The sequence below is a fragment of the Parambassis ranga genome, chromosome 19, assembly GCF_900634625.1.
Source record: "Parambassis ranga chromosome 19, fParRan2.1, whole genome shotgun sequence".
Classification (NCBI taxonomy): domain Eukaryota; kingdom Metazoa; phylum Chordata; class Actinopteri; family Ambassidae; genus Parambassis; species Parambassis ranga.
Genome location: NC_041039.1, coordinates 21,413,002 through 21,440,599, shown reverse-complemented (window position 1 = coordinate 21,440,599; position 27,598 = coordinate 21,413,002). Strand labels below are relative to the sequence as shown.

Here is a 27,598-nt window from a genome sequence, read left to right as displayed (position 1 = left end):
GCCTGTATGAACCCTGTGTGTGTGTGTGAAATCACACAAAGAGGAGCTTTATCAGCACCGCATGGTCAGACTGCAGGTTTATAAGAGGCCAGTTCACCAAGCTCTAAGGCACTCCATCAGAGGATCAATACACCAGGCTTTGTTCACTCCAGAAGCTGCCTCATCTCAGACATTTCAAAAAAATCAGTCATATTGTACTGACAAAAATAAATCGACATGAGTGATAATCAGCAGGCTTATAATGCGGCTCATAATCAGCGAGTCAGGAGGACAATCAGATGGAAGCTTATCAATCTTTTCATTTAAATCCGGAACCTGCTGAACTGTGAAGAGCGCACCGGGCAGACTCTGAACACATGCTCTGCTGCTGCTGCTGCTCTGATTCAGATCAGGGATCATCATTTGACTAATTAGTGGAGATATGCTTCTCTGTGACAAAAACTGGAACCCAGCAGCGATTGGATCAGATAATCGTTTGACATTCAGCGCGTGCTTTAACTCCTCATTTTGCAAATCCCAGAGAGGATTTCATCACAGACTCTTCCCTGCCTGTTCCGGAGCGCTCAGATTCTATTTTCTTCCTTTTGCGCTCTGCAGTGGTGCTGCACTGTACAGCAGGGTTAACAGTGACTGGCACAATGTCACCATCCTCATTGTTTTCCATTGGATTACTGACTATCACATGGATGTGATTTCTGTGATTGGCTGTTTTTATCCAGAGCTCTCCTGTGTTTGTATGAATATAGTGCACATTAAATGTGTTGTTCAGGGCAGCACTCTGGCAAGAATGCAGCTATCTATTGATTTCAGAGATGGTGGAAATCCAACAATACTATCACTACTGTGGAGTGTCTGCAAAGCTCATGGAAGCTAGCTGTGCTGTGTGTGTATTGGAACATAACTGTACACCAGAAATGTAACTACCCCTGATTTAACTCCATCCATCCATCCATCCATCCATCCATCCATCTTCAAACCACTTATCAGTGGCCAGCAGGGACGCCCAGACTTCCCTCTCACTGGACACTTCCACCAGCTCTTCCGGGGAATCCTGAGGTGTTCCCAGGCCAGTCGAGAAACATGGTCTCTCCACCGCATCCTGGGTCTCCCCTGGGGTCTTCTCCTCTCGATGTGGAAGAGCAGCAGCTCTACTCCGGGCTCATTTCAGCTGCTTGTATTCGCAGTCTCATTCTTTTGGTCACTACCCAGAGCTCATGACCATAGGTATATGGCCGGTAAATTGAGAGCTTTGCCTTTCAGCTGTCTACAGAGGTGTGGAAGGCTCCAACTGCATCAATGTTGGTAGCATCATCATTATCTGCCTTTTCTCAGCCTCAGAGGATAATGCTTGTTTCTCACTCTGCTGCTACAAAGATTGAATTACTCTTTGAGTTAGTAAACACAAAATGTGTAATCATAGCACAGCACACCACGATAATAGAAGCTATTTTTAGGTAACAATCATGTTCTTGGTCTGAAAGAAACATGCTACAGTTCATTAGAAATTGTTCATTTATAACCACAGCTTTGTCAAGCTGTAAGGATTCAGTCTCTGGGCTGGCACACAGCTATATAACAGTCAGTTAACTGCACACACTTGTGTTGACATTCCCAGCAAAGAGGCACAGGAGGTCAGAAGTGAAGTTCTGGATGCTCACTTCACAGGTCCAGGCTGATTTTTGGACACCTAATATGATTTTGGTAAAAAAAAAATCCACTGCAAACAAATAAAGGCCCAACAGTGTTACAGCAGCAGATTATGCTTAAACTGACAGGGACTGTAGGATTTGTAATTGTTTGGATATTACTGCATGAGCAAGGCGGTGCAGTGTGTGAAATGTTTCAGTAGGCAGCTGCACACAGTTCACAGCTCCTCCAGTCTTAATAAGCTGAGCCGGTGTCATCTGAAGGTGGCAGCTTTGCCAGACATCCCACATTTTGAGGAGCCAGCCTGACAGAACCTTTTGATTATTGTGGATGGAGGCTACAAAAAGCATCTGAGAGTTTCTTGCTCACCGCAGCTCTAATATGGAGGAAAAACATGGAACTGCCAACATCCTGAATTGTTCTTCTTGAGCTGGATTTGTTGGTGAGGATCCATAAAATATAAATGCATGCTGATGTGTTGGCATCAAAGATAATTCAGATGGTTACTGGGGCAGAACCAACCTGACCTCATCATGCTTCATCAGACTTTACAAACACTTTATGGGCTGGACAAGGAACTATATAATGGAGCCCAGCAGATACATGTAGTTTAGTTTAAGAGGCAAAACTGCCCCAAAACCAACCATGTGGACTTGCCCAAGAGCATCCTGAACTGTGATGACTCAAAGGTTGGAAATGGAGACAGGCAGCACTGATCTGGGTTTCCTGGGAGCAAGAGACTTTGAGTGATTCCCCTGTTTAAATGTAGGGTAGGAGATTTCATTCTGATGCAGTTTTTGTTAAATTAGTGTAACTTCTCTTTACAATCCAATAGCAACCAATTAGTTCGGCAGTTTCACATTAAAACGAAGAATATGAATCATCTGTGGAAGCTACAAAACGCTAAAAACATCAGCCAATCCTCCGGGTGGACCCTGCGCAGAGAGTTGGCTGGTTGGCTGCTCTCTTCCTGCTCTGCGCGCACCAGAGAGGTACATGCATGATGGCCGAAGTCACAGACCGCAGCTCGTCTTCAGGTAATGCGCGTCCATGTGATTGGATGCGTGGCTTTGGGGTGAGCTCCGAGAGAAAGGGGCGTGTGTTTACTTTGGAAATCTGGCTGACTCTCACTGAGTTTTCAAAATCTCCTTTAAAGAAAAAATCCCTACTCATTTACTGCCTCTCTTTATGTGTATTCTGCTGGTTATTGTGATACCTTTGATTCAGTCGGTTGTATGGTTCTCATTTAGTAGTCTAACTTGTATCTTGTTACTGATTGCTAGTTCTTGTGGACTTCCTTGGTTGATTAACCCTTCATGTAAGTAGAGCATGAATGTGCAAAAGCCAAAGATGTCCATCTATCCATCTACCCATTTTTTCTGCTTCTCTGTGGTTCGGTCGTAGGACCTGCAGCCTCAACAGGGATAACCCAGACCTCCCTCTCTTTGGCCACCTCCATAGCTCATCAGGGGGGGATACTGGGGCCATTTAAAGGCCAGCCAAGAGATACAGTATAATCTCTCTGGCAGGTCCTGGGTCTGCCCTAGTGGCCTCGTCCAAGATAGGCATGCCTGAACCACCTCATCTGGCTCTTCTCAATGCAGAGAAGCAGTAGCTCTACTCAGACCCTTCCTGGCTGCTTGTATTCACAATTTTTTTTCTTTCACTAGCCAGAGCTCGTGGCCATAGATGAAGGTAGGAAACTTGATTGACTGTTGAATCGAGACCCTTGCCTTTTGGCTCAGCACTCTCTTCAACACCAAAGTGCAGCCCTCTTTACTGCAAACACCACACAACTCCACCTGTCAATCTCCTGCTCTATTCTTCCCTCCCTCATTGATTTCCTTGACCATGCCCTCTCTGGGTTGGGAACAAGTACCTTGGAAGACCCAAAGACACTTGAACTTCTCCTCTTGGGGCAGCACTTTGTCCACAGCCCAGAGAGGGCAGGTAATTGATCACTGGATATCACTGAGAAGGCTGTGTAAAGCTGTCTCTTTCTGCTGTTGTTTTTTTATGTATGAAATTTAAGAATCTCACATTTTTCTTGTGTCTCCTTATGGACCTGCCGTTTACTTTTCATCTCTTGTCTGTCATGGGGTTTCTACAAAGTTTTTCACTTTATGAAATGAACAAAAACTATGTGCAAATTCAATGTGCATGAAACAAAAACAGAGCTTGTTTCTCTGCTGGGTTTCTCTGTGCAGCCCTAAGATGAGAGGATCACAGTGGACAAGACGCTTCACATCTGTGAACATGAAAGGTGTCAAATCCCACGATGTAAATGAAAAACTGCTTTTATGGAACAATGTACATCATACATTATGATCTCAGTCAGAAAATGAGATTTGATTTGAACCTTCTACATGCACGCAAAGGTCCAATAAATAAGGTAGCTGCAGGAAAAGCGGGATATGAGATGAGTATCGACTCGAGGAACAAAATTAGAATTGATCTGGAGAGCAGTGGGAAGAGGGTTTACACTTCCTGCAGTGAATTGTTAGCTGGTGTTCGAAGTAAGCCTCTCATTATTCTTCCAGTCTGTGCAGGCCTCAAATTGGAAATGAGAGTGACTTCAGATGGCCTAAAAATCTTAATTGGTGAAGCAGAGGTTGTTGTTGAGGTCCTTGAGGCTGTCACATTCTCTTCTCATCAAAACAGCAGAGAAAAACAGTCGGTGAGCTGTGCAGCTCTTAGCAGAGAGAGATTATAAAATAGGTTTTTTTGCAGTTCATCCATATCTCCTCTTTAAAAGGCTGGAAGATAAACAATGAGAGTGAGCACTGTCGTCTTAGAGGACACTCAAACAGCGCTAAAGCAATTGAATTTTTTTAAGAACCCGAAAGCTCATGGCAGCTAAATACTCGCTCAGGAGATATTTGTTTTCTAAGATATTTTATGCAACATGTCCTCAGACACCATTTTCCCCAGTTGGGGAGTGACATAATCTGTGCATATAGGCAGGCACGAAGAGTATAAGATGGGGAAAGATTGTCCACTTTATGTTTTGTGGCGAGTTGGTTAGCCACAATGCTATCATTTGTAGCTATGACTGTCTAAATGGACACAATGTGAAGGGGATGGCTGGTGTCCATACTGTCTTACTCAATCAGCGGTTAGCATTTAGCAGCTAACAATAAATTAAGACGATATTCTCAAAGCTTGAGCTGATGGGGTCTTCTGATCATCCTGAATGCTGACAGCAGGGTGGGTAGCTGACCTGTTTAATTACCAGCGCACCACTGCTGATTTTGTAACAGCTAGTTGTGTCGCACAGCTCGTGCAACCGTATCTTGTAAAAGTGAAAGTCAAGCAGTCACTCAATGGATGATGGCAGTCATTTTAATTTCAATTATCATAGTTACATGAGTTACATTAGATCCAGCAGTAAAACAGACAAATGAAGCTGCACAGTGACCACTTGAGGCTGAGTGAGTCCAAGAGAACGTCCATCCAGCTAGAGTAGGATTTAATCCAGCCTGTAAACTGGATACATTCAGACCTATTTTCAAATCTGGCTATCACACACATGTGTCCGCTTTCAATCCAGTTTAATCCGAATTAATGTTGTCCCCAAAACCGCTAGGTGGCGCCTCGTAGAGTCTGTTCAGGCTGTGTGTGCGCATGCGTCGTGCATTTTTTTTGTCCCGTGTCGCTCGTTCTCTTTTTTTTTTTTTTTGGTTCAAAAAGCAGTTTATTCCTTTGTAGCCCTGTGGAAAATAAACTTGGGGCAAAGCTGTCTTGGTTCGACAGTTGTTTACATACGGCTTTTGTACACGACCCGGACACTGTCCCTGTGAACTCGGAAGTATCGCGTCACTAGATGGATTCACCAGCCGCATTTGCGTTCAGACCTGAGCCAGATGTAATCCAACCCGGCTAGATCCACCTCCGAGAGCTCTAGTCCTCCGCTCTAGCCAGATTGATTTCCCCAGTGTGAACGGGGTCCAAGTGAGTCAATAGATTACAATTATGTACATTTATTTATGGGACCACATAAAGGCACTCACAATAGAATATTACTGTGTTCCTGTCTGTTTCATTTCCTCACACACAAAATTAACTGCAAACACTCCAGGCACAAACCTTTCCAAATGTAAAAAGTAAAAAAAAAATGCTCTGCCAGGACTGAACTTCAATGCTATAATTTTTTTAAAGTACTTCATGAAATGATTGCATCTCATTTTATATTTGGCATCTTTCCGTCTCCCTTTTAAAAGACACGTCTGGCTCCAGGGCTTTCAATCATGAGGCCTTCTCATCGTGTTGACATGGAAATAATCAGCACAGCTTCCTTCTGACAAAATGTCACATGAAGACGTGATCTGTTTTGACAGAAATTGCTTCATTTAAATGAGATTTGATTGTTTTAGATCAGGTGGAGGAGGACTGAGGTGGATTGGATTAGAGAGGGCAAAACTATATTAGATTAGAGTGGGATGCAGAAAAAGAAAAACAACAACAAAAAAAAGGAAATCTGATTTTCTATAAGAGGATTATAACAACTGTTGTTTCCACTTTGGATCTGAAAGACAAATAGAGCTTGACAAGTTACAAATGTCTCTGTTCTCTCCGTCAGCTCTAAATTCACTCAGCTCTGATAATAATAAAAAAACACCAGAGAAGCAGTTCTGCAGTGTTTATCTGGAGAAAAAGGGTGGAAACGTGTTTATAATGCAACATGTCCATCGAGGTCCCCAAGACCCAGACCTGGTATAAAGGCCATGTAATAGTCGCTGAACTCGCTCATCCACTTTGTCCCGATTGCTTGTGTCATTGGTTATTTGGTGTGACAGTGGGGTAATGGGAGGAGTAAATGCTTCGGTTGCTAACACAATATCTAACACTTTGATCAATGCAGATGTTTTACTGCTGTTAAATGAGCCGTCGTCTAAAAAAGCTATAGGTCTAATGCAAGGATTTCATATGCACATCTATACAAGGTGTTATGGTATGGATTCAGGGCAAAAAGGGTGAAGATAGGTGCAGATTTTAGTAATATCAGCTTTCATAAAGCATGTAGAAAAAACCTGTGTAAAGTGCATAATAATAATAATAATAATAGTAATAAAAATAGTTCCTAACATGGCCACTTGAGGCTGCCTCCAAAGGTTTATCAGTGCCCAACACATAACTCGTAGGTTGCTGAGGAAGCATTTAGAGTCTCTGTCATAGGCTCTGAATTGTCATAGTCCACCTAAACTCCAAATACAGGCAAAGAGGTAGAGTGCAAGTGGAGCGCAGCAGGCAGACCCAGTCCCAGAAGCAGGAAGCTTGCACTGTGAGTCGACATTCGCCTGTCACTCACATAAATATGCATAATTTAATTTCTTCGTATAATTAAACTGAGTTATAGAAGAAAATTCACTTCTTAAGACCAGGCTGTAGTCAGGTACTTCCTGTCCTAGCCAGGAGGTTGCTGCTTGGTGGCAGTGTGCCGCGTCATACTCCCAGCTGTCTACTTACACAGCCGACCGGCGACCTCAGCAGCACTCATGCACCACCTGATGGTGATGTCATTCGTCTGTGTTTACAGTCTATGTGCTTCCTTTTTTTTTTAAATGTTCTTTTTCTGTAATTTGTTTTATACATAAACAGCGCCTTTGCTAACTGTCATTCTTTCCTGAGTGTATAAACTTTTAACATTGATGTGAGGTGTTTCTAAACCTGCAGTACCGATGATCCAAGGACACCAACCTGTCAGAAATCACACAGCTAGTAGAAGTACATTTGAAAGCTTTTTCACGCTTACAACAAGGTTCACAGGTACGAAATTCATTCCAAGCAGACAGGAGAAAACTCGGCAGACTGAACGGTGACATGTGGGAGGGGTAGGCTGACAGTCTGAGTAACAGTGAGGTGGTGAAAGATTGTAGCATTGCTCATCAAATGACAATTATTTACATCAAACAGGGATATTAGAGACAAACATGAGTGTGGGTTGTTCACTACACGAAGTAAAGCGGCGCTGAAACAGGATGCTTCTCCAAGATCAAGCCTCTCACTTGCCTGATTGATGAGCATTCTGGGAAACATCAGTCTGAACTGCCGGTGATCTCCTGAGGATTTATTAACATCCTATTATGTTCATCTTATAGTAGCAGCTTCCCTTGCTTAACACACTTGGCAGGCGGCTGAGTAACGATGGTTTGCTGTTGCTCTGCACGCTCAGGCTACATTTTCAATGTGGGTTTTTGGGCTGGATTCCAAATAACTGCTCCTGTCTGATTTTTTTTTGATCGCTGTTGAAATCTCTGCGTGGATGTAATAAATATCTGATAGCAGTGTGAGCTGACAGCAGTGTCAGGAAGTGATCAGCGGGGGGGGAGAAAGCCTCCGCACTATCACCGGTGCCAAATTTACACCAGAGATGGCGATAACAAAAATCATCAACACATGTCAAATAGAAGATGAATGAGCACGAACCCTGAAGTGCACACTGCACACTGTGGACAAATTATGTGTTTAAAATGCAGGGAGCTGCACAGTGAGGACGTTTTAAGCTTCATCAAACTACTAGACAGTATTTTTCAGAGTCTGGAAAGTTATGATGGCAGCATCGTCACCCTGCCCTCTGTGTTTAAAGTAGACTTTAAATAAGTCGGGTTCAGAGCTGCAGTCATGAAGCCAGACATGGATGAAGTGAGAGAAGCCTGTTACCTGGCTCTGTAAATACGATCCTGTATATGTATCTGAGGAGTCCCTGCATCATGTTTAGACAGCCTGTCTCTCATCTCAGGGGCTCTTCATCCCAGCTTCTATGTTTACTCCATGCTAATGATGAAGCAGCAGCACACACAGCACTGATCTTTGTTCCATATGTTGCAGGGTTGAGCTGTCTCACAGCACCAGAAGCTGCTCATCCTCATCAGGTACGTTAGGAAATGTGCAACAAATTTTATGGATAGAAAGAAACTTTTTGCAGATGTGAACTCATCTAAAATATGCCCTGTTCGTTAGTTAGATAGACTTCGACAGAAGAGCTTAGGTGGCAGCACTAGATGCCGTATGAACATGATAGTTCCTCCTTTTCTGTGTAAAATGTAATGTGTTGTTTAGGGATGTCCCAATCAGGTTTTTTTGCCCTTGAGTCCGAGTCAGAGTCATTTGATTTTAAGTATCTGCCGATACCGAGTCCCAACTTTTAGGGTCAAGTTACTTGTTGCAGCAAAACTGTGTGTGTGCGTCCAGAGCACTTCACGCTGACTGTTAATTGCTGTGGCATCAACTGTGGATTTCCACATGTGCACTGCTTCGCCACACATTGCTGCCAACTTTAAATGCTTCAGCCTTCCCAAGCTAGGACATTTCACACACGCAGCGGCTCATCGAGGTCTCGAACCCAGGACCTTTTGCACCAAAGGCAACTGTAATACCCCTACACTACAAGACACAGAGCCATCCTGCACAGAAGGTGTTGACTTTGACAGCCCTTATAAATATATATCTGAGTCCTGATCGGGAGGTAATGGCCGATTCCAATTGAATCTGAAATCACACAATCGGGCCCGATTTCCGATCACGTGATCGGATCGGGACATCATTAAATCTAACCATAGCCATCTAAAATGGCCGGACAAAGTGACCCGTTGCCCTCTTTCATAAAGTGTTTGCGTGTTTGTGTGATGAAGGACTTGTTGAAAAGTCATACCAGACTTTTATATGTGAAAATGTGACATGATTGCTTACAGGAGCAGACCTCTAATCCACCGGATCAGTGTTTGCATTTTCATGCGGTGTAGAAAGCACAAAGGCTCACATGATAATAAATCAATAAATTATTCAATGTATTGCATAATAAGGCAACAAAGACTTAGATCATTATCAGTGCTGTGTTCAGTGCTGTTCTTTGTCTTGCTTCTGCTATGCTATTTTTCCTGAATTGTTGCACTTCTTGTGCAAAAATCTGCATTGGGGTGCTGTAGCGTGCATCCAGCACTGCTTTTCTTACCATTACCGTGTCTGTGGACTGTTGTCTCTTAGAAGTAAAGTGGGAGAAGTGCTCCGCTGCCTGACGCCTCTCCCCTCTCTCCCTCTCTGTAGAGGTGTTACAGCGAGCTGTATCGCTTCAGAGTCACAAAGATTCCGGGGCGTTTCAATGCCACTCATGCCACTGAGCTTGCACTGATGTTTCTATTACACCCGTCGCCATGGAGACCAACATCTTCTACCCCCCCCCCCCCCCCCCCATATGTGCGTACCTCCAAAAAATAGCGGCAGTGACACTGTGCTGTTTTTAATGCCGCCTGCCTCAGCCTGGATTTCCCCTGTTTCTGCCACGCTGAGAGGAGGTGATGGGCTTTGAGAATACTTAATGTCTTCTGTATTTCCCTCTCAGGCAGTTTCATTTCAGATGTGAAATCTCAGTAGCCCCTGCAGGCGGATAGCACATATTTTGCATTGATGGAATGCACACTGTGTCATTCGTCCAGAGTGACAAATAGCACGCTTCTCACCTTGGGGCATTGTTGACTTCTCACAGGAGGGCTGTTTGTTATTGAAAATGTGGTTCAGACTAACTTGACACTTCCCAGTTACCCCTCTGGTGCTTTCTCCCTGATAGAAATTTATTATTGGCAAGTCCAGGGTGATATCATATGCTTTGGCCCTATTGCCCCACGGCAAGTGAAACGCAATAACAGGAGAATTGATTATATGTGAACCACAGTGCAGCACTCAGGAAATGTGTTTACTGTAGTCTCCCTCTCGTCTAAATGCCAAGAATCCGCTCTCAGCAGACGCTCCTCTGCCCGATGAATGATTAATGAGTCAGAGTGCTTCCATAACTGGCCGCACAAACAAATCTCCACCCAGGTAATTCAGTGGTGTGTCGGCCCTGATGCAGCCAGGCAGTTACTGCTTGGAACCTCAAGTATCACTCTTGCAATCTCAATAAAAGATTCTGCCTATGTTTATGTCAGATGACAAATACTTTAAATAAAGCTGTTGTCATAGTTGTAGTTTTTGTCTAAGGAATGGCTGAAATAATCTGCCACAAACTACAGTTCCCTAAATCGCCACTAGAGGCTGGCTCTAAAAGTGAGTCACTTCCCATAGACCTCTATGTGGTCACATTTATTAGTTGGGGTAAAGTGGGTGTTTGACGTGTCATTTGAAGCTTTTTGGGGGGGGTCACAGGAGGAACAGATGGTTCTTATAGAGAGGTGTGAGGAATATGTTACTATCATACCAAAAATACCACAGAGCTGCAGAAAGACAGAATAAAAGGAAAAAATCATCCTCTAATGTTGATCGTATTCTCTGCATCTAAACGTCACCCTGCACATTTCAGGTACCATTCGTTCCAGTGGACTGGCTGTGGATGGTAATAAACATAACCTTCTTTCAACCAGGTTAGGTCTGCAGCAGAGGTTACCATGGTGATCTAGCCAGGTCAAAAGAGAGAGACACCTTCGTCATCCTGCTGACACTGACTCAACCTAACCATTAATCTCTCTATTTCATGGTACACCCCCGAGGTCTCACTGTGTTGCATTGTCAAATGCGATCTGGTTGCTGCTCTTTTTATGTGAACATTGAACATCTGGTTGGTGTTATTACATGCTCTCACTGGCTATTACAGATATTCTGATGAAGGCAGCATGTCGACTAGGTCCAAACTCAGGCTTGAAATTGTCTAGTGTAGCTATAGGCTCAGGTTGTGTTAGATTAAATTAAGAAACCACTAGATGGCAGTACTCAAAGTCAACACACATGTAGTGTCTCAACCAAGCAGCAGCCTTCGGGGCTCAGACTTGAAGCCTATGCGGAAGTGTCAAAACTTGTAGTTCATGCCGCAACCACTGGGGGCTGGCTCCAGAAGCGAGTCATTTCCCATAGACTCCCATAAAATGTCCAACTTCACAGCAGAAATGAACATGTTTGCAGCCTGGTACAAAAAAACATTTGGGTCTCAAGTGAATTTTTTTACAACTCACTTGTTTTAATTATAGTCAGACTTAAAATTACGCATAATTATGGGTGCTGCCGCTTTGAGTGACAGCTCGTTGCTGTTTCAAAGCGCTAGTTTCCTGATTCCGCGATCGCCCGACCTCCTCAGCTCTGCTCTGGAGTTTTGGTGGACTGTGACGCTGCCAACATGGCGGTGGTCAGAGCATCCTGGAGCTTCCCACCGAGCCTCAAAATGGCTCTTCAGAAACAAACAGGTGATGTCACGGAAGCTCTGTCCATAGTTTTTACTGTCAATGGTCTCAGCTGAATGGCTCCATCCTTCAAAGGCTGCATTTAAAGGCCAAATATAACACTACGTCTCATTCTCTGCTGTTAACATGGCCTTCTTTTAAAGTGGCAGTGAAGGATACTACAGGCCAATCCAGCAACACAGGATTCATTGCATATTTGAGATGGTTTGCTTTTTATTATCAAGACAAAACATCCTTTTAAACCAGCTGCAGCTGTTAAGTTCTCATTTTGTTACAAATTGGTGCAATCTGTGCACCTTTTCTTTTATGTCATTTATGCTTTCTCACATTTCATGGCAACATATTAAAATGAATAGAGCAATATTTCGGAGCACACAAGCAAACCTAAACAGCAGCATGACACTTGACAAACTGAAAAACCACCAAACATTTTTCTGCTTCTTTTCAAACTGAATCCTTTTTATGAGCTTTGAAATGCTGTGATGTACCTCTGAGCTAAGCACCTGACCCGGCGTCCTTGTCAGGTCCTGGAGTATATACTTAGCCTGCATCATCGCTAAAAAAAAAAAAAAACAACCTGCCAGCCAACTTTCCCTCAATAAATCAACACAAGAAGAAAATGTTATCAAAGTCATCTGAGGCTATTAACGTTTCCACGGCGACTGTATTTGTCAAACAGGACCCCCACGCCAACACCAAACCACACACCTCCTGTCCACCGCTTCTCACCCAAATCAGTCATTTTCCAACATTCAGCTCAGCTTTGACGTCGCACACACACACAAAGCTGTGTTATCATGTAATCATGCCCCACCAGTGATCCTGAACACTACATAATAATCAGCCAAGCTGTTTGAGGCCGGCCTTGAATAGTCAGACTAACACATGAAGTCAGGCACTGCAATCAAACTCTCTCCAATATAGTCATTTCTTTGGTATTTCTTTGATACGCTAAATCATAAAGAGCCAAACTATTTTAAACATGTTTCTGCTGTAACCTTGAAGCCTGGACAGATTTCCTTTCCGCTGCTGTACTCTGCATTACCTACATTCATTTGACATATTGTCGGCAGTGTTGTGCTCAATGATCAAAGACGTTACAAAGTGTTTTTGAAGTATACAACACTTTTTTTATTTTATTTTTGAAACCCTGTCATAACTTGTTACCTTGAGTTGAGTGTCTGAATGTTGTTGCAGTTTGTTCACGTGGTTTCTGAAGACATCCATACGCACATATCCAGACCCATTGCTGCCTGCTGACCGTGTACTTCCTCCTTTTTTAGGCAACTATAATTAATTAAAAGCAATGAAAAAACAGACGGGAATGTTACAAACTAGCTGACAATTTATAAACCATCTCTGGGAACACTTTATTTAAGGGGGTACTTTTGGTTTAGGGTTAGGTCTGTCTCTCATCCACTAACCTGGAGAAGACAAGGTTTATTTTAACCAGTCATCAGGGGTTAATCCAGATGTTGTGGCCTCACTTTGGGGAAGCTGCAATGTCGTCCACCTTTATACAGTTGATGTTTTGCCCCGATGCTCTGCACAGATGTGACCACACGTCTGTCAGTCATCTCAATAGCCTGGAGATATTGATCTCCTTTTACAGTCTCCCGGTGAGGATGGGCTGTATAAATTATGTAGTGATGTAAAAACAATGTCTGAACCGTAATGTAGCCTCTGGCAGTGCGAACGTACGCTGACAGCCTCTGTGTCTGTATAAATCACTGGTGTAAAACACAATACAGGCAAACTATGAATATTTTATCTTGATGAAGATTGGATCAGTGCTGCATGTGTTAGAGGTACAGAATGAAATCACCAACTGAACAGGTCGCATCGCTCATTTAACAGCACTTTAATCTAGAAAAACAGTTATTGTCAGTTAGAAAAATCCTTCAGCTTAAGGAGAAACATGCTGCAACTTACCGTAAAAATTCTTAATTGCATAATCAATTGTATGTAAATTATGTCTCCACTGCTTGTTAACCCTCTGGAGTCATATGTATAATGGTCCGTTTTGACTACTTTTAATTTTATCTTTATATTTCAGCTTAAAAATGGTTCACCTTGCTTTGTTTAGTGTCATTCTTTTCAGTACAACCCCACAAGTGTGACTATGGTGTTATTTTTTCATTTTGACATACTGTGTTAACACACTGGACCTAAAATCACACAAAAAATATAAAATCCAAGTGGGAAAAAATTAGATTTTTTACTGTGCAAACCACACAACATGTTTAACAAACCATTTTTATAACTTAGAATGCTTATGCAAATTGTAAATGTCAAAAAAAATATGTACAAATGTAGCAAAAAACAAAATTATTTACAACTATTTACCCTTGAATGCAGTAAATGCCTCAGGCGTTTTTTTGTACAGCTATTTACAAGTATTATACACAGTACAGGTGTCACACAAATTATTTGTGCCACTTGAAAAAGCAGTTCCTGTCCACCACAACACAGAGGGGCACATCACAGGCCTGACACTTCCAGGGTGTGTCACTCCTCCTGGGGAATGGGGAATCGCTATCACTATCTGTCATTCGCCGGCTTTTCTCCCACAATCTTCCCTTAGCAACTAAATACCACGTGGTCCCATAAACATTTCCTGATTGGTTGACGTGGTGCATTTTTCCACCAATAGCAAAGAGGGTGTCATGTCACGTCATGCCGGTCAGAGCTGCTCTTACGCCGGTGTTTCCTGTATCTGCTCGCATAAAACTCGCAGTAAACACCCAGCGAATGTGGCGAAAATGTTCATGAAAAAACGTTTATATTTTTTTTATCATAACTCGGGTTTTACTTGACATATTAAAACAATTTAAAAACCTGTATATAGTTTGAAGTCCCCACTTTTAACACAAACTAAAACAGAGACTCAGCGACGCTGTTTCTTGCTGCCACGTGATCTTAAATTGGCCATGTGAAAAAGACGCGCAGGCGCGTCAATTGACTCCAGAGGGTTAAAGGACCAATGTGTTAAATTTACTGCCATCTAGTGGTGAGGCTGCACATTGCAACTGTCTACAACTCCCTTAGTGTCACTTTTCTTCCTCTCCAGGGGTAAAGGACAGTCCACAATGTTCATGACTCTAATGTAAAAACATGAAAGACCACTCCAGTACACTGTATAAACACAAGTTGGTACAGCATGGCTCCCTGGACAAGGGCCTGCCCCCCTATATAGAAATAAAGTGAACAAAAACACAAGTTTAAACCCCGTTTTTGAACCCTACACACGTATACAGATCAAGTCTGTGAACATTTGGGGTGTCAGGTCTTGTTTTGATCGTTGTGTTTCACTGACGGGGAACCTTGGAAGTCTAACTTGCATCAGCTCCTCCCTGCTGTGATTCCATGTCTTCCCTCTCAGCTACAAAAGAAATCACTGCTGTCAAAGAAAACACTCGACTTCAATTAGCAGTTTCTCCCCCTCGTTACTGAGCAACTCCTGTCAGACAGAGGATGAACTGCTTTAGCTCCATCAGCAGGCTTTAAGTCATGTATATTTTTCAGTGCTCAGTTTTGATTGCTATCAGTACATTGGTGCTTAGAAACCAACACTTTCTCAGTTTTTTCACATAGAAACCTGATTATACAGCTCAGCCAGGAGTTGTCAGTTAGCCATGACAGAATGTCGATTTGACTCACACTCGCGTTTCTTTTCAAACTGATGATGCCACCACTGAAATAGCTCATATTTGATGAATCCACATGTATCTCATATTAGAACCAGGACTTCTCTTTGTTGGAGGTTTTAGAGATTTGGTTCATTATTGTCTTTTGCCTTCATTTTTCTTAAAATCCGTCTTTGCTCCTGGCTCCATTCATAAAATAGTGAACAGATTCCTTTTGTGTCTCTGGTTAAAATCAATGATTTCTTTTTAATATAAATAAAGATAGGAGTTTGAGCTTCATGATGTGCTGTAGATGGGCTTAAAAATGCAAAGCAACAAGTGCGTCCCTTTTGCATAAACATTGATCTGAGAGGATGCTGCAGCAACCTCTGCTGATTCAGCTGCATCCATCTCTGAGTGCTGACAACCAAACATGCAGCATGGGTGCATGAACACTTGCAGCTGCACATGTTCCCATGCATTTTTAATCACGTCTGCCCCTCTTATCCAGCAGCAGGAAGAGGGTAACTGCTGGAGCCTGGAGTCTGAGAAACTCGCCGGCCCCCTCCACCTTGATGAATAAGTAAACACATCGAACCAGTCAGAGATGCAGTGGGTAAAATTCCCAGTTGGAAGCCAGAAAATTTGCTTTCTTCTGGAAGAAACGCTGTTTACTTGCTGATGATTCCACAACTTGCTCCCTCTGAACTCTATTAACATCCTCCTTTGAGTCTGGATTCATGCATCAACTTTAATTTCTGCCAGGAGATTACACTTCAGCGCCTCAATCACTTTCACAGCAACTCTGATTAAGACAGATCGGGAAGAGTCTTTTCTTGGCCTTGATATGTGGCTGTTTATGTGCTGGTTCAGGGTTTTACAAAAGTGTTTATTTTACTTTAACCTAGGATTAATTTGATTGTAAACCATCGGAAACGGAGTACATTATTAAATAAATGACTTTTCTGCCAAAACACTGAATATTTTACTGGAGATGTTTCTGATTGCTTTAGTCTGTGGGCAGGACTGTGTGTGTGTGAAGACATCAGGGATTTTCCCACAATTTCACGCATTGAAAGAGTCACAATCTGACTGAGGTGTTGCTCATGTTGCCATGGAGACAGAGGCATGACAGAGCGGGGCAACTGTGAGTTTGCTTTTCATACTGCGTGGATGATTTTATAATCCTGAACGCAGCAATACAGTAACTGTCTGCTGAAGGTGTGAATAACATGTAAGGCAGGATCTGTGATGTCACCAAATCTCAGGTGATTTTCATGTAACAGCTTTATGCAGGGCAACTGGACTTGAGTTTTCTTGAAGACGTTTCGCAGTACCTGCTTTCGGTTCCAGACTGACTGAATCCTCCTCACAGCATCATACTGCCACTGCCATGTCTGACTGTATGAAGCGTGTTCTTTGGGTTCTACGCCTCCTTTCTGTCTCCACATGAAGACAACATCTCCTTGAGCACAGTGCTCTAGTTTAGCTTCATGTGACCAAATGACTTCAGCCTGTGTGCTCTGTCTCCAGGTGGTCTCTAGCAGACTTCAGTCTGTGTGCTCTGTCTCCAGGTGGTCTCTAGCAGACTTCAGTCTGTGTGCTCTGTCTCCAGGTGGTCTCTAGCAGACTTCAGTCTGGTTTGGAGGTGTCTTCTCTGCAGTCTGGCAGTCCATTCCTGTGTAGGACTCTACTGACGGTCTTCTCTGACTCTTCAGGTCCAGACCTGGTTCAGTCCTTCACTAGTGTCTCTGCAGCTGTTCTCAGCTCTTCAGACTCATCTCTCACTAGTTTTCTTTCCAAAACCTTCCACATGTTTCTCCTCCTGTCTCTTCAGTCTGGTTCTCTTTGACTCTTTTGAGCTTCTTGATGAAACCTCTCACAGCAGCTCTCCAGACTTGAAGCTCTTTGATGAACTTGCAGATCTTCTCCTGCTTTGTGAACATTAACAATTATTTTTATCAGGTCTAAACTGATTTTTTTCACTTTTGTTATGATGCTTTCACAAGTGTGTGCTGCAAGATACCAATCGTCACTTTTAAGTGTAAATCAAATGCTTACAGGGTCACTCAGTTAAAGCATAGCATCATTACATAACAGTGATCTATCCTATGGCTAAACAAAGAGGTCAGTTCTTCAGGGGGTAATGATATTGACCCTGTTAATAGTTTTAGAAGACAGTGAGCAGCATGTGACAGGTTTCATTTATTCATGTGCTGCCATGTTTCCCTGCTGCTTTCTTTGTATTGCATATCTCCAGAATAACACAGGTCTCTCTCTTCTCTGTGTCACCTTGAGCAAATAAAAGCACACTGAGTGAGTGCTGTTCCCTCACATATCTTGAGAGTTCAAACTCCACCGCAGCTTGAACAGTAATAATGACAATGCCTCTGCAGTGAAGCTGTCTCACTTCTGTTTTAGAGCAGATCATCGCAGCACTGAGACGTGCTCGGGAATCTGTGCCAAGGGCTGTTAATGGCTTTTTTTTAAATTCTCCTCTAGTTTATGAACTTCACACAGTCTTGTGTAACTCTGTGAATATTTTATTTAATACACATTGTGCGTTGCAGACACTATATCCTGCTATTATTCTCTATCTCCATCCTGCCTCAGTGGGCCTCGGGCAGAGAGCTAATGTGGGTCAAAGCACTGACTACTGAGGAGAGCCCATCCTCATTACAGTCCCCACCACTGGGACCGCAAAAGCCTTTCATGTTCGTCTTTGACCTAAAAGGTAAATACACTCCAGATGCAATTTACATGTACTGCAGGCCTGCTGCGCAGAAGTGCCACACTTTAGAAATAAATTAGAAGAATTACTGTATGTCTGCTTGGGGCTAACGCCTGATTTAATCACGAATACTCTGCAGCTGCTCTGATTACTGAATATACAGATCTGATTATTGTAAAAATGGCCGTTTCTGGAGCTAATGTAGCACTGAACAACATGTATGATTGTTTTCATCTGTCCTCATTAGAAAAACTGTGTCCAGGTGATTAAAACAATTTCCCATAAATGTTCATAATATGTAAAAAGTGTTGTTCTGAGTGGAAGCCAAGAAAATGATGCTTCTCAGATTAGAGGAATTTGTGTAAAATTGTGCTTAACGTTATGAAAGGGTCTGATTTACTCTAAAACATGATCTTTATATCAAACCTAACAAAAATGTGAACGAAATAAAAGGGCAGAAACCTCCTGAGTGGCCTGAGAAGTGAAGCCAACACTAAAATACCAAATACTGCAGACCTGTAAGGACCACGTGAGGCTATAGAGTTCACAGATTTCCATGTTTGGTCTGTAGAGATAATTTACCCATTTGTGACAATACAGAGGGTGAATTTTTACTCACCCATTGAAATTGAAGGGTTAAAGGTTGTGATTATGCAGCTACCCACTGGTTATGACCAAATTATTTTATTTAACCCTTTCTGCACCCAATGAGAATCTGTTTTTTTAAGAAAGGGATCAAATTATTAGTGGGGATGCTTCCCCTCCGTCCATGCTAAAGTTCCTTGATTTGAAGGAACCTCCAAGAAGTGGCACAGTTTTTGAACCTTTGTCACAGATGTGGCGGAAGGCTTCACTAACCATATCTTAAAGTAGAAATATGCACACACATTCAGTTTTCAAGGAATAATGACCTCATGTTACTGTTTTCCTGCAGTGTGAATGATCATCAGAAGATCAACCATGCCATAATGTAGCAGGAAACACGCTGAGCCCGTTCTTTACATCCAGAGCAGAAAAGCTCGTGTTTGACATTCAGCCTCGGTCTGCACACCTTTGGCTCATTTCCCATCCGTTTCTAAGCTTCCTGTAATATGAATATGTAGGGCTGTTACGGTCACAGCCAATCCATATGCAACATGGAATAATGATGAAGAAAATGTGCTTTCAAAAAATGCAATTAATCTCCTCTAAAATGGCTACTCAGTGCCTGTAATGAGATGCCATTTTAATAAGCTTGTGTGTTGAACGACAAAGCCTTTCTGTAAACACTATTGTTCATTGCCTGTTGACACCCAGGCAGCTTATGAACACACATGGCTGCTGCTGTGTTTGTGTCAGTGTGGCAGCAGGAAAGCTTCTAAAGAACTGTGGAGAAGGTTCAGATTTTAATTCAATGAGGACATATGATCAATTTAACATAAATATTCACAGCACTGAGCGATACGACTCATCTTCAACCTTGAGTTTGTGGTTGCAGCGTTTCGAAAAATCACTCTATAAATGTGAAGGAGATTAAAGTGAACAAACTCTGGTTCATGGAGAAATTTGTAGAGCATAAGAACCACAAATCAGGACCCTGAACACATTTGGAGTGATTGAAATTTTAGGGTTTTTTGGGGGGTTCTTTAGAAGAAATCTTTTGGCTGCTGTACACTGAATTACAAAAACCACCCCAAAATCTTTCATCCAATCATTTTTAGTTGCATATATGACATAATAGTCTCTGCGAAAGAATCAAAGATGTGATGGAAGTTGAAGAAACAAAGCGGCCATGAGATAAATGCTTCATTTAATGGGCTTTATTGCACAACAGATACACAGGCTCTGATCGTGTCATTAACTACTTCACATCATCCAGTCAATAATGTGAGCCAGCTGCCATTATACACCGTATGCATCCCCGCGGAGTCTCACAGCACTTTATCTCTGCTGCAACAAGTACCCCCATCCATCATTTCCTCCTCTAAATTTATGCAGGGGAAAGGTTTTGCTGAGCAGGGAGATTCATTTTCAGCTTTTCTTGCACATGCTCGGGTGCCTCCCAGTACAACCACAACCCCCTGTACTGGTGGAGGAGCTGACATAGATTGGGATTGAGTGCCTTGCTGAAGGGCACCTTGATAGATGTTGAATTTAGAGAATCATTTTCTACAGTCATACTTTTGTATTATTAAAGCTTCAGCCTTCGGGCTGCTCAGATGATTTTTTTTTAAAGAGGCTGTTAATCTTTATTTTAAACAGGGTCACCAATATGAAGGAAAAGAGATGTTAAAAAAAGAAACAATACACTGTAATTCCAGTATGAAGCAAAAAGGTCAGGGATAGTAGGAATTAATGCAACGGGGTGGACTTTTACTTTAGAAGTTCAGGGTTCAAGTCCCCCTGACACCAAGAACCGCTTTGTTTTCACCGGCTGTTTGTTTACTTATTTATTTTTTTATATGGATTAAAAACTACTTCTAAGGTTAGGCATTAAAAAACAGAGTAAGTGTGTAGGTAAACATCATCTTAAAACACCGGTCACTATCATGGAGAGTCCCAACTGCCCCCATGAACATGTAGAGATGCACCCAGAGAAATAAGTACATGTATGAAATATCAGCCTTGAGTTACATTTTCCTGATGAGGACATTCTGTGTAAATTGCATCATCTGGTCTAAGGAAGAGTTGCTAGAGTTGATTAAAAAAAAGTAATTCCACATGTTTTGGAATTCTGTGGACTTTACAGCTTAATGCTGACCTTTGTTTCAGCATGAGCAGCAACCTTACTGTGTAAAACCATGCAATGTGATTTTAACATGATGTATATGAACATGTACAATGTTTCAGTTTCTTATCTGTTGGGGATATTGGTGTTGAACATGGAAGATGGATGGACGGTATGAAGATGCACCAGTTGCATCCTGGACGTTAAAGTTTTTCTCTTATTCTTTCTTTTTTCCTTCCTACTCCTTCACCTGCATGTTTTGAAATTATCCCTTTAATTTTCCTCAATATATGACTCATGCTGTTCTGCATTAGTGTCTGTGTTTTGGCATTATTACATCTTCTCACATAGGTCGACCATAGTAATAGAAAATACTGTAGAACTAATTCATGGCCCTTTTATAGTTGCATTGTTCTGTAGTAGCTCCTGATTTACATCATTTGCTGTCGCACTGCTGTGTCTTCAGACAATTTCACCTGCACTTCTGAACATATGTTGTCTATGAGCTGCAGCTTGTGATCCTAAAAAAACAGCATACATGGATCATCTCAAAGATTTACCTGCATTGTGAGCCAGGCTTCTGCTGATGTGCTGTTAATGTGCGGCAGTGAAGGTAAACCTTTATAGTTTTAAATACTGCAGCTCATTAGCATTCCTTTCTATCTGGTACCTTTTTAATGGCTCTAATCTGAAATGACTTCGGTCATAGGAATGAGCTATGCCGGGTGTGCTCGCTGATAATTTGCTGATGACAAAAACAAAAACAACTTGGCAGGGAAGCATTTTTAAACATAACCCATCCAACGGTACTTATTTATTCACCAACATACCTTCATTACCATATAAATGTACGTGACCTATAGGAGGCTGTTTGTTGTTTCGAGAGAGCAAACAAAAAATCCCATTTCTTGGTATTACTTTCTCTCACAGACAGAGTGGCCATTACTGCACCTGGTTAGATATTCGTTCATTGTCTCAGTATCTGATTTTGTAGGCTGGTATCTCAAATAATGATATGCGTGTGTGCAGGACTTTCATAATATTGACTTACAGCTGTCATTGACTTCTCCTAGGTGCCACTGTGGAGCTTTTTCATGACAGAAGTACAAAATGGCTCACTTCTCTGGCAGATGGCAGATGGTTTTCCCCCACTAAAATAGGACTCCAGCAATGAATAACACAATGAATAATAAGTTGTTTATTCAGTTATTGGGCACAGTGGCAGGTTTTTTTGTAGAAATTGTCCTTGTCACTGGGGAGCTGGCGGTTTCTCACATCGAATCATGTTATGCAACAACAGAATTAGGAGAGGTGTCGTGGGATCAGTAGTTTTTTTAGATGAGGTGCCAAACAGGACAGATAGCACGCAGTGCAGGGTATTTCTTTTTTAGTTTACGGACTGTCAGTAAATATCACGTGGAACGGCGCTGAGAACATTTGCTTTCTATCAGGAGGATGTCACTGGTGTTTAATGAGTTCTGAAGCATCATCTGGCTCATGTGACTGCTGAGCACAAACTGAACAGATGACTGACGTTTTCCCCTTGTGAGCAGTTAGATTAACAACCAGAATGATCCATTACCAGCTTAATCCAGTCCTAACGCTTTAAAATCAACCCTCTGTGTCTGTGTCAGTGCTGCTGGTCACATCTGTCACATGAAGAAACCTCATCGAAACCTAATAGGAAATAAATGGACTGTCTGTCCAACTTTGTGATTGATACTTGTGGGCTGAAACGAATTATTACTTTTAACTGAAACTGTGCTAATCAATATTTTGATGGTGACAATGGATCAGCTCAAAGTATAATGAGAGGAGCTGCTCAGGAGAATGAACCCACAGATAATTATCATCCAACACATCTTCTGAAATGTTCTCACAAATTAACAGCTCATTTGGTCAGTTTTCATCTTTCAAGAAAGATTGATGGTCACATTTGGCAAAAAAATGTCTGGTTGTTTGATGACTGACTTACACGAATGTGAAGTCTCCAAAAATGTGAAAACCTTCAAACATCAGCATGTGATCATCTCCTTCTTTTTCACAGATAGGTTAGGTTTAGACATAAGACAAACTCTTTCACCCATCCATCCAGTTCTTCTGCTTATCCGGGGTTGAATTGCAGAGGCATTGGCCTATATGCAGGGAAAGGAGACTTCCTTCACTACCAAGGCTTCCCCAGGCCAGCTGAGAGATATAATCCCTCCACCATGTCCCAGTTCTGCCCCGGGGCATCCTCTTGGATGGACATGCTCAGAATGTGTCTAGCTGGTATCTCTCAATCTCCCACACCAGCTCAGGTTCCTTCTCTGCCAGAAAGCTGACAGCAGCCAAGGATCAGAATGCCAGGTTCCCCACCTTTGGCTGCCTCCTAAACAACAGTGCACCCAACCCCTACAGCTCCTTTTGCAGGTGGTTGGGCTCACAAGAGGGCCACCAGCTGCTCACCAGCAAGTCCCTTCCCCTGGGCCTGGCTCCAGGTAGCCATTTCTGGGCGAGGGAGCAGGGAAAAGTGGGCTTTTTCATGCCTAAAATTCATAGAAGGTCTTCCAAATTGCTCTAAATCTAGCCCAATTTGCCTTGGGAGATTCTACCAGGAGCTCCTAGAATCATGCAACCCCTCAACCATACTAAACACATTTAAGGAAGCAAATTTGGCCTTGCAACCAGTTCCGTGTTTTTATCTTTGCTACCATTTGACATGAACTATACTATTGCACCCACAAGATGGCGCTTTATATGTAAACATCAAGCAGCAATCACCAGGGCAAGGAAATGAAGCCAGAAGTGCCAGAAACTGCAGTATCTCTTTTGGCCACTTGAGGGTGATTCCAAAAGTGATTTATTTATTATTATTTTCACATTTTTTAGCCCCAGAACATGAAAAAGAATTATATGGCCTTTGGAAAAAACACCTATGTACATATGTGGCACCCTCATGTGGTCAATTGGATTTACGTAGTAGCTACATGGCAAATGTGGTGTTTGGGTGGTAATAGTTGTAGCAGAGAAAAAAGCAGAAAATGGACAGATTTGCTTCATAGAACCAGAGAGGGTTTGTGAGCCCAAAAATATTTAGTGTGATCGTACTAACACTGCCACATCTGAAAGGCTGAACAGTGAATATTTATCATGTTTCAGCTGACAAATGATTTTAACTGTGAATGCATCGTCACATTTCTGTTGATTATTTTTCTGTTAATTGACGGGTTCATTGGCTCCTCTTTCCATTACTTTTTTCATTACTATTTCCACTGTTGCATGTGGAGTTTTCATGATTAAAGCAGACAATGAGTTCTATTCAAGTGTGCCACTAATCCTTAATAACAACAGTTTAATCCCCATGTTCACAATGTTCACGCCATGTGTGAAGGTGTTGGATTTTTCTTTGCTTTCAGTGACCACACTTTCATCTGTAGCTTCCTGCAGTGAGATACGTGATCATGAGGGTAATGTGGAAGTCTGTGGACAAGATGAGGTGCTTCAGGAAACGCTCCATGTTCCCGTTCCTCGGCTTCCTCATCACGTTTCTGCTCTTTTTTAACCTTTACATGGATGGTGGATATGTGCTGGTAAGTTTCTTTTTTTTAATGATTCTGTCAGTTTTCTAACTCATTTATTTAATTCATGTCTTTTGTGGAATTTAGGAAGCTGAAAAAAGACAGCTGGGGGAGACTCTGATGCATCCTCCAAACACTGATCGATATGTCCACACGTTCAGAGACTTGTCCAATTTCTCCGGGACCATAAATGTGACGTATCGCTACCTTGCTGGAATTCCTTTGCCACGTAAAAGTAGGTATTTCTACCACCCATTTTTAAGAAGTCTCTCCATCACTCCCATCCTTAGAAAATGTGTCTTTGTGAAAACTTCTGACAATCTGACAACCAATAATTAGCAACCTGAGGTGACCATGACATTTGAAAGCAGGAATCATATGAAGATTGTTACCCACAGAAATGACTAACATGACCTCATTTCACAGAGTTTCTCACCATCGGACTGTCATCTGTCAAGAGAAAAAAAGGAAACTACCTCCTGGAGACAATCAAATCCATCTTTGATCAGTCCAGCTATGAGGAACTAAAAGAGATTGTAGTAGTCGTCCACCTGGCAGACTTTGACCTGGTCTGGTGCGAGAACCTAGTACAGGAAATCAGCAGGAAGTTTGCTCATCACATCATAGCCGGACGCCTCCTGGTCATCCAGGCCCCAGAGGAGTACTACCCATCTCTAGACGGGTTAAAGAGGAACTACAACGACCCGGAGGACCGGGTCCGTTTCCGCTCCAAGCAGAACGTGGACTACGCTTTCCTCCTCAACTTCTGCACCAACCTGTCTCATTTCTACATGATGTTAGAAGACGACGTGCGCTGTTCCAGGAACTTCCTGACAGCCTTAAAGAAGGTGATCACCTCCAGGGAAGGCTCCTACTGGGTGATGCTGGAGTTCTCCAAGCTGGGCTACATCGGGAAGCTGTACCACTCCAGAGACCTGCCCCGCCTGGCTCACTTCCTGCTCATGTTCTACCAGGAAATGCCCTGCGACTGGCTCCTCATACACTTCAGGGGTCTGCTGGCTCAGAAGGATGTGATCCGCTTCAAGCCCTCGCTGTTCCAGCACATGGGCTACTACTCCTCTTACAAAGGGGCAGAGAACAAGCTGAAGGACGACGACTTTGAGGAGGACTCCATAGACATTCCTGACAACCCTCCTGCCAGCCTTTACACAAACATCAATGTCTTTGAAAACTATGACGCCACTAAAGCTTACAGTAGCATCGTTGATGAGTATTTCTGGGGAAAACCTCCATGCACTGGAGACTTCTTTATCATAATCTTCAACAGGTCAACAAAAATCAGCAGAATTAAGATTGTGACAGGCACAGAGGACCGACAGAATGACATTCTTCACCACGGAGCCCTGGAAGTGGGCCAGAAGTCTGTGGACACAAAACAGGGGCGACAGTGCACGTCCTACATCACACTGGGGGAGTTTAAAGTCGGAAACATCGAGGTGAACAACGTGGACCATAAGATTGGTTTTGACATCGAGTGTGTTCGAATTGTTGTCACTGCCAGTCAGAAAGAGTGGCTCATCATCAGAACTATCAGTTTATGGACCACACAACAAATGACATTTTTAAAATGATTATATCTGTGTTTTAATTTAGAACAGTTCACTTTGGACTTCTGCTGTTTAGCAAATCAATCCATATTTTCTTGGATGTTTAATGTGATGAACTGGAACATGTACAGTATGGAAACCTTTATACTTGTGTTTATTTTCAGAAAAACTGTATATAAAAATATAAACACTTGGCTGGTATCTTTCTTTCTTGATCTGAATGTATCCTTCAAAACATCATTCATGAACGCTGTGAATGCACTTTATTGTTTAACTTCATATGACATATAATATATATGTACATATAAGCTCTTTTTTTTTCCTTTCAGAACACCGCTTCATTTTTCTTTTTTGTGTGTATATTATTCTGTGCTGTTGGCTTCTCTTTTAACTTCAGTTTATGTTTTTATGTATTTTGTTGCCATCTGCTGGTTAACTCAGAAAAGCACTATTATTGATCACCTATTGAACCAAGAATGGTCCTTGTGTAATAAAAATGGCCTGATAATTGGATCATATGTGTAACAAAACCCCACACAGGTTGAACTCTGCACTTCTCAGTGCAACTAGGAAACCACGAATGACCCCATGTGACCAACACATGACGAGAAGTTTATTGCTGATCTGCTGGTTGTCTACTATTGATGTGCAGAACAGAACGGTTTGCAGAGGCTGACAAAATAGTTAAATATATACCCAAATTGGTCACTGTGGGCACAACCCCTTTTCTTATTATGACTTATATAGCGTTATACTGCACAAATACATGTCTGAGTTCTCCTTATACTTCCAACCATAATTGTGCTGTTTCTACAGAGGTGTAAGGTTTTAGGACAGAACAAACAGAATTTTCAATAAAATGATGCTACATAGACACTGAATGACTATGTTAGGTAAATAACAATGTCAGCGCACATGAAGGACCAGAATCAGTGTCTGTCCTGTGCTCATAATGGAGGGAGTTACAGGTGTCATCTGTGCTGCAGCCTCTTCTCTGTATGATGCTGCCTCAGGTGTGGTGGCTGCCAGTAAATAACAGATGGCCTGACTGCCGATGGAACTAAAGCCAACATGAGCTTTCAGCTGAAAAAGAATCGCCACCAGAGAGCTACAAGATCATCTTTCATTCCAAACTTTGTAAATGACACTTTGAAGTGAGTGATGTTTTCTTTCCATTCTTCATAATCTACTAGCATATGACCTGTATTATAAACTGCCATCTTCTCCTCACACTTTGGTTTATACACATTATAAATGTTTCTCCACCTTTTACTCTGTGATATTTTCTCCCAATTCTTTTATTATTCTCTTTACATCTGTCCTCAGGTGGCCGGCTCTGCACTGCTCTCCTGCATTCTAGTCCAAGGTGATTTCCTTCATCCGGTCTCTCACCTCATTACATTCTCTGCCTCCACTTGTATCAGACTATAGCCTCCCTGGCCTCCTGCTGCCACATATAAGCCAAATCAATCCTCCATCATCTCTCATCCTAATCGCTAAAAAGAAAAAAACAGACATAAAACCACAATGTGTTAATAGTGCTGATTTGTATTCTGTGAAGATGAAAACAGAAGACGTGGTATCTGTCCTCAGAGC

At 42.3% G+C, this 27,598-nt stretch overlaps 1 protein-coding gene across 1 annotated transcript in view; it reads left to right on the top strand.

Annotated features, from left to right (window-relative positions):
- LOC114451716 (alpha-1,3-mannosyl-glycoprotein 4-beta-N-acetylglucosaminyltransferase C-like) overlaps window positions 1–26,026 on the top strand; it is a 31,391-nt gene extending 5,365 nt beyond the window's left edge. The window contains exons 2-5 of the mRNA XM_028430524.1: window positions 8,476–8,519; window positions 24,294–24,446; window positions 24,522–24,669; window positions 24,861–26,026. Coding sequence (XP_028286325.1) covers window positions 24,318–24,446; window positions 24,522–24,669; window positions 24,861–26,026 — 1,443 coding nt within the window. The 5' untranslated portion in view covers window positions 8,476–8,519; window positions 24,294–24,317. The remainder of the gene's footprint in view (window positions 1–8,475; window positions 8,520–24,293; window positions 24,447–24,521; window positions 24,670–24,860) is intronic.
- The last annotated feature ends 1,572 nt before the right edge of the window (window positions 26,027–27,598 follow it).